At 41.6% G+C, this 7,032-nt stretch overlaps 1 protein-coding gene across 2 annotated transcripts in view; it reads right to left on the bottom strand.

The window, feature by feature from the left end:
- Positions 1 to 2,986: 2,986 nt before the first annotated feature.
- Positions 2,987 to 7,032, bottom strand: part of cita (citron rho-interacting serine/threonine kinase a) — a 34,771-nt gene continuing 30,725 nt past the window's right edge. Inside the window, exons 40-48 of one of the 2 annotated variants that reach the window (XM_035662871.1) lie at positions 6,883 to 7,022; positions 6,629 to 6,721; positions 6,379 to 6,487; positions 6,064 to 6,192; positions 5,745 to 5,825; positions 5,590 to 5,668; positions 5,215 to 5,397; positions 3,670 to 4,057; positions 2,987 to 3,285 (exon numbers count right to left, since the gene is read on the bottom strand). In XM_035662871.1, coding sequence (XP_035518764.1) covers positions 3,262 to 3,285; positions 3,670 to 4,057; positions 5,215 to 5,397; positions 5,590 to 5,668; positions 5,745 to 5,825; positions 6,064 to 6,192; positions 6,379 to 6,487; positions 6,629 to 6,721; positions 6,883 to 7,022 — 1,226 coding nt within the window. In that variant the 3' untranslated portion in view covers positions 2,987 to 3,261. The remainder of the gene's footprint in view (positions 3,286 to 3,669; positions 4,058 to 5,214; positions 5,398 to 5,589; positions 5,669 to 5,744; positions 5,826 to 6,063; positions 6,193 to 6,378; positions 6,488 to 6,628; positions 6,722 to 6,882; positions 7,023 to 7,032) is intronic. The other variant, XM_035662870.1, reaches the window with a different exon arrangement.

Genomic DNA, 7,032 nt, shown 5'->3' with positions numbered 1-7,032 from the left:
ATAAGATATCTCCAAAGACTGGGATTTTCAGTGATTTTACCTACTTTCACCAACAAAATCATTTGTCACCGTTTCATTTGATATTCTAATCTGTGTATCAATCATTTCTTGTCCTCGCTGGATACAAGACATGATGAGAGAGCGTGAAAATCACCAGCTCATTAAGTGCAATTTATTGACCTGTCAGGACCGCTTTACCGCCAACCTTAGTCACATTTCTCACGTGCTTGTTCACATGACTGGCGCCAGCTTACTTTTCCCCGACATTGTCATAGTGCAGTATTTATGAGACCCCAGTTATTCTTTAAAGATAAATGCACTTGCTGACAATCACGCCAATTAAATGTCTTTACAGGAAACGTTCTCACCTAGGTTGGCTTCTTCTCTACTGGAGCCTGTAGATGGTGAGAAAGCAACCACGGCAAGTTGTTCATTCGGCCCGCAAAATAGGTTGACATGGGGAAAACACTGATTCTTAAAATTCATTAAGAAGCCAAGCCCCAAGGAGGATTTACTTTGAACACTGCATTGGTGTAGGCTTTACAGAGCTTGTGAAACTAAGCTCAGTGTTGTCGACAGCAGTAGGTGCGACATACTCAAGTACTGGCTGCACACGTCCTTGCAATGTGCTATGTCTCTGTACACCATTAACAGCTCATCCAGTATCACTTGTGGCTTCCCAGGTCAAGAAAAGTGACAGTCTGTGAAAATGAAAGCTGAATGGGCCGGGTGAGGAGGTGAGGCCACTATATAAAGAAGAGGCGCTGAAAGCCTCGCCGCACTCAGTCCACTCACTGTCACATAAAATGCTGTTGATGAGCGAACAGCAGATGTCAGCGGTGTTGTCTCGCAGCGTAGTGCATACACGGTGGTCAGAATTAGAAGAGTTATTGTTAACCGACAGAGCAGATGCTATTGTTGAAAACTTTTCTCCTTCAGCTCTTCTCAGTTTCTGATCCGAGCAGCCGCTGCAGCTACCGTGACTGGAATGGCAGGCCATTGTCGCATTGGCTGAGCGCTGGGATCAGACACCTATAAATAGACTAACCTCTTCTTAACACTATGGACATGGACAAATGGTCATTTTTCAGGCAGCCTAAAGTGTGAGTGGCAAGTGGAAAGCAGATATTGCTTGCTCGTAGGCACACAAGCACAACATAAGGAGGTAAAGCAGAAGTGAAAGACAATGGTTATAATATTTAATATTCTGTGACAAAATCTCTACAGGGAACGCTAATAAAACATTTGTTAGCAGACATCAATATCATATCCAGCGGTACGGCATTATGATTCAGGATCATGTGAAAGGAAATACAAATAAAAAAAAGAATAGAAAAATAAAATGAAACCCTTGTTGTATAGAGTTCTGTAGAGACCAGTGGAAAATGTGTGCAATCTGCAGCATTGGGTGCTTTTTGTTGAACATTTGTGACCAATGAATCAGTTCTTTCTTCTTGGCTTAAATACATTCAGGAAGATTTTTACATCTATAAAGAACCAAAGCGGATTCAGAAAGTTGAAGAAACCTCTTCCTTTTGAGCCCCCTACTGTTAACAGACACACTGGGCAAGTTAAAGTGTGGCATCTCATCGGTATACATCCTAAAAACATTATTAAAAAACGCAAGAATACTCCATTTCCATAGATCAAGTGATGATGTATAGAAATAAAATCAGCTTAGTCAAGTGCAAGCACCTGGACAATGAGAGCCAAAGTATTTGGCAGGTTGAGTGTGTTTCATGGTTGGACTGGCTGTTTAACTTGCCAAGAGTGTCCTAATAAAAGAAACAGAAGAGATTTAGAATCGTATGGGTCTACTGTGCAAATAGGTAATAGATAAAAGAAAGGAGATGTTATTCACGTGCTTCATTGTTAAATTGTGGAATAATAAAAATATAACCCAAATGAGGCAGAAGCAGAAGACAACACTCCGTTTCATTTCAGATATACATATCCATGCCATTTACGAATCAAGAAAAAAACAAAGATTATTTTCATCTTCACCTTGAACAATTTTGGGTTATATACAATATATGGGACGTTGTACAAAAAGAAATGCTCAAGTACTATGTTGTAAGCTTCAAACATGATTTTTTTTACCCCCCCCCCTATCGTATACTTCAGCACTGAGGTTTTGCCTTTGACAGATGGAAGTGCATACACAAGTTGGATCCAGATACAATCACTCACTTGATAAAGGATGTTTGGACATATTAAAAGAATACTCATTGGACATTCAAGAGGACACGTAATCACTTTTTTCTTTAACAAAAATAGACATGGCTTATCCAGCCTTGAAATTCCTTCTCAATATATATAAAATTATGTCTTGTCTATTTACAGTCAGATAGCGTTCTGAAGGATTAGAAACTCCTGCTGAGGATTGTGGGTAGTGCAGTTTTAGTGTCAACCTATCTAAGGGCGGACAATCATCTGGTGTGTGGTTCTACAGGGCAGGGAGGTTTCATTTATTTAAATTTCATTTAAATTTGTTTGTGCTCCAGCCATGTCCCGTCAGCATAAATAACCACAGTCCTGACTGAGGACTGAAGTTAACAGAGAATGATTGTAATTAGCTGATAATGATTGTGTGTAGACACGTCAGCGCAGGGTGCTGGAGCCACAAATGCTGTTAGATGCACTCTCCTGCCCCGATCTATAGCTACTGAGGACGGAGCTGAGCGTGGAGAGGAGCCAGTTGTATTAATGCTATCTGCCATTTTCACTAGTGACTGTAAATTTGTAAATATTTAGGCATTGACTTGTAAGATAAAGTTGCTACGGCTGTGCTTATCTATTGTAGTCACTACTGTCTGGAGTTAACGGAAACTAGCAAAACCCACCGAGTCAGGTCTGAAGCTGAGAACTCATAAACCATATATTGTTTTGGAAGAAGAAATCAAATTGAATCACTAATCCCTTCTCAGAGTACAGAGCACATACTGAAATATATCTCAAAAAACCCTGCTCAAAAAGTTGCTGAATATGGCATTTTGTTGACCTTTATTGAGTCGGGTCAGTTCATTGAGAAAAATAACCTGATTCTAATGACATCTATTTATTTCTCTCGTCCTCTCTCGGTTCTGATGGCTACAGTTGTTTTCCTCTGTGGGTTTGTCAGCTTAGATGTCAGGCAAAACTGATGTGTGGCAGTGTTTCATCATGAGTTGGTGACATTCTCACTGGTTCACTCTGCTCCCTTCTTTCCCTTTCCAAAGATGAATCTCTCTGTCCATGCTGGGTAAGTGGCTCTGCTTTCTCTCAAACAGAGGATTGGTCCCATACCTGTAGGATGAAAACAAAGTCAGGTAAACACTTGCTCTGGGAAAAGTAAGGTCCAAAGTCCTTCAGATTCCTCCTCTAGGCACTATACATAAATGCAGCAAAGTTCATGACAGTCCATCAAGTACCAACTAAAAACTAAAAATGTCAACCCACCGGTAGCACTAGAGGAGAAGTCATTAGAATTTATCTTCTATGGACCACAAATGTTTGGACAGAATTTCCTGGCAATCCAACCAATAAGTTGTAGGGATATTTCAGTCTAGACCGAAGTGGTGGACCCAACGACTGACACTGCCATCCCTAGACCCACCAGCGCCATCGTACTTGAGTAGTAAGAGTAGTGCATCAACTGTATACAGGAACTAACATGAATGATTCACAGACCTTGTTAACCGGGTTTATGGGCGTGCGACCGGAGCCAGTATGAAGCCTTTGCCGCTCTTCGAATCGTCCGGGGGACCTCTCCCTACGGACATCCATCATCCGACCGGGAGAGCGGTCCATCCGAGGGTCTGCCATGGCCCGGCCCGGGGAGCGCTCTAACCGAGGGTCAGCCATGGCCCTGCCTGGAGACGCCACTATCCGGCTCTCCAGCATCCTGCCAGGAGACTTCTCCCTCTCCAGTGGACGACTGGGGGACTTATCCCGTCGAAACTCTGTGCGAGCCTCTCGGTAGCGGTGAGGTGTGCCGGGATCTCCGTGAACTAGGGGATTGGCTGCCAGCCTTTTAGAGATGTGCTCATTGTAGGAAGGAGGTCCACGCTTGTTAGGGCTGTTGGGGAGGAACCGAGGCATAAAGACGGGCAGGGAGCAAAAGCTTTGTGCCTTGGGTCACGGGCTTTCTTGGCACCGCCAGGTCAACAGGTGTGGTGAGGATGATGGACTCGCAACCCCGCTCATTTGATAAGATGTAGCGTATTGCTATTCGTAATTAGAGGAGACTGAAACCATCTACTCGATTTAGTTTTCTAAAAAGAGAATGAGTCAGTGGCTGATGACAACAACCACAGAGAAAAGCTTTGACTGGCTCTCAAAGACACTTTTCAAAATCAGCACAGTGAGAAATAAAGGGTCAGTTGTGAGAGAGCTTCAAATTGTAATAGACCAGCCTCAGGAAATAAAAGCAAAGACTTTATTCAACAATTTCCTTTCTACATTTGATAGGAGGTTTTTTTTTTAAAAAGTAATTTTGACTGAGAGACATCTCTCAGGATTTGTTACAGATAAAAAATGAACTCTTCCTCCTGTAAAGAGCAAAATAAAGGTGTTACTCTTGTTTTATAACCAGATCACATGAAGGCCAAAATGTAACCATCACCACCTGTGGATGCCAACCTGTGCCCAGCAGTGCCAAATATTCCCATTGACCCTTCAACAACACCAGTGTACACGGGATAACTCTACAGTCTCTGCATAATAGTGAAGCCCAAACCTCCGAAAAAACAAAACAAGAATAAAATATTCAAGTAGACTGAGAAATTATTAATCAAACAAATAAAATGCACATCTTTCTATTAGTTTCTTACACTGAGTAGGACCCTTCAGTACACACATTTATTAATTAATTAATTTACGATATGTAAATAATGCAGCTGTCAATCAAACCAATATGGGACGTCCCAAATTCAAGATTGGCCAATTAAATACAGAGTTATGTATTATTTGTACATTCTGGTGCAAATGTATATTATCATTTATTTTTTTACTTTAGAAATAAAAAATGTATTTACTAAAATACGAAATGTGTTACAGCTCCAAATGTGTGGTGACTGTAAAGACAATAAAGGGACAGTTGACAGCTCGTTGTGAACAGACATTATTTTGGACATTACATATGTGTAATTGTGTAAAGGAGTTAATGAAGGGAATGGGAAAGAACAGACCGAAGCGTGACCTGTAGCAGGTTTAACAAACAGTGTGTGTGCTCACCTGCGTCCAGAGCCGTTCCGCTGCAGGTCTCCTACTCCCTCTTGACTCTGGACCAGGTTGCCCTTGCAGCAAATGACCCGCAGTTTGTTCTGGTAGGAAGAGGCCAGGTAGATGGCCCCAGAAGAGATGGCTGGGCCAAGGTAGCGTGGGTTTGGGATATCCAGGTGTGCATATGAGTGGGGCCTGGAAAGAAATAAGAACATTAGACACTGTATCTTTGAGACATTTACGGAGCATTGGCAGTAATGGGAATTAATTAAATCACGAGAATGTGCAGTGATACTAATTAAAAGATACATAAAAAAGGATGATGATGCTTACTGGAAACCCTAACTGATGCACTGGTACTGATAAAGGAGCAGAAGGCAGTCTTACCCCAAAGCAGCATGTCCCAGAATTTCAATAACATCCAGAGAGTTGAAGTAGGTCACAAACAGGTAGGGTTCTCTATACGCTGAAATACCAGAAATTCACTTAACATCATATCGGAAATCACATATTGACCATTAAAGAAAGAAAAACATACTAACCAAATGAGAGAGGCAGACGGCTCCATTTGATATCATCACTTCTACTCCTGCGGCCGTATGCATCTACAAACACACCGAACTCTGCAAGAAAAATTCCAGGAATCAGACAAAATGGCCTGTTTATAGAAGTTAACAGTGATATTCTATGATAAACACCGTGAATCTGTCAGAAATGTGACGTAGAATACAAAAAGGGAATATTAATCTCCTATTAAAATTAATTCAAACAGTTACATTTTTGGCTCCTTTACTCGCATATGTGTTGACACTGCACACACCACATACTATATACATACAGACAAAAAAATCAAAGTCTAACCGTGGAAACAGAGTAGGTATTCATCTTTCTGTGGAGCCGTGGTGACCTGGATGATGGAAATGGGGAAGCTGTGGGACGATGCGGCGAATACAGCTGAAGCTAACGTCACATCGTTTTTATCCAGGAACTCTGTAGAAAGAAATCATATCAGTGTCATTCAGCTTGTTCAGGTGTAAATGTTGAAACCTCACAGCAATAGAAACACAATTGTGTAGACTTGCTTTGAACATCGTCTGGATGACAAAAAACATTGTTTCAAAATGTTCTATCAATACAGGATTTTGTATGAATAAATCAAAATGGTGTGTGACCTACCTTCCAGCACATACTGCTTCATCTCAATCTCATAGAACTTGTTGGTGCCAATAATGATACTGTAGCCAGTGAAGTGGATACAGCTGCAGGGCTCGGATGTCTCAATCTCCTGCAAATACAAACAAGAATTCAGCACTTTTTCCAAACTCATTACTACTTAAAGGTAAATGGAGCGTATACTTTTACTACAAAACACTGCTTCTCCTTCCTGATATTATCATTCATCTATCCATCTTTAAGGCCCACTCACCTTTCTGATGCAGAACTTGTTCAGGCTTTCATTATGTCGCAGAATTGTAATCTTATTAGGCATAGCAGCACAGATACAGGTCCCATTATCAATCTGTAAAGAAAGAGCAGCACCGCAAACAGGACAGCAGTAAATATCTGCAATCAGACAGCACACGGCTATGCTAGTAGTGTGATGTTAAGCTCATTAACTGACTAAATGACGGTCTAACTAGAGGGATTTTGCTCTGTAGAAGTGGTGACAAGCTAACCCACCTTTCCAGAGGAGAAGAGGTGGCATCCTTTGACTGTCTCAAAGATGAAGGGATTGAGGTCAGGCTGAGCCGGGAGATGGGACTGTGACAACGACTGTTTCACCTTCTTGATCTCCACCAGACACAAGGCCCTGTCCTCTCCTAAATGACA

Source organism: Morone saxatilis, unplaced genomic scaffold (genome assembly GCF_004916995.1).
Source record: "Morone saxatilis isolate NCDOM2014 unplaced genomic scaffold, NCSU_SB_2.0 Contig18, whole genome shotgun sequence".
NCBI lineage: Eukaryota > Metazoa > Chordata > Actinopteri > Moronidae > Morone > Morone saxatilis.
This window is presented reverse-complemented; position numbering and strand designations above follow the sequence as displayed.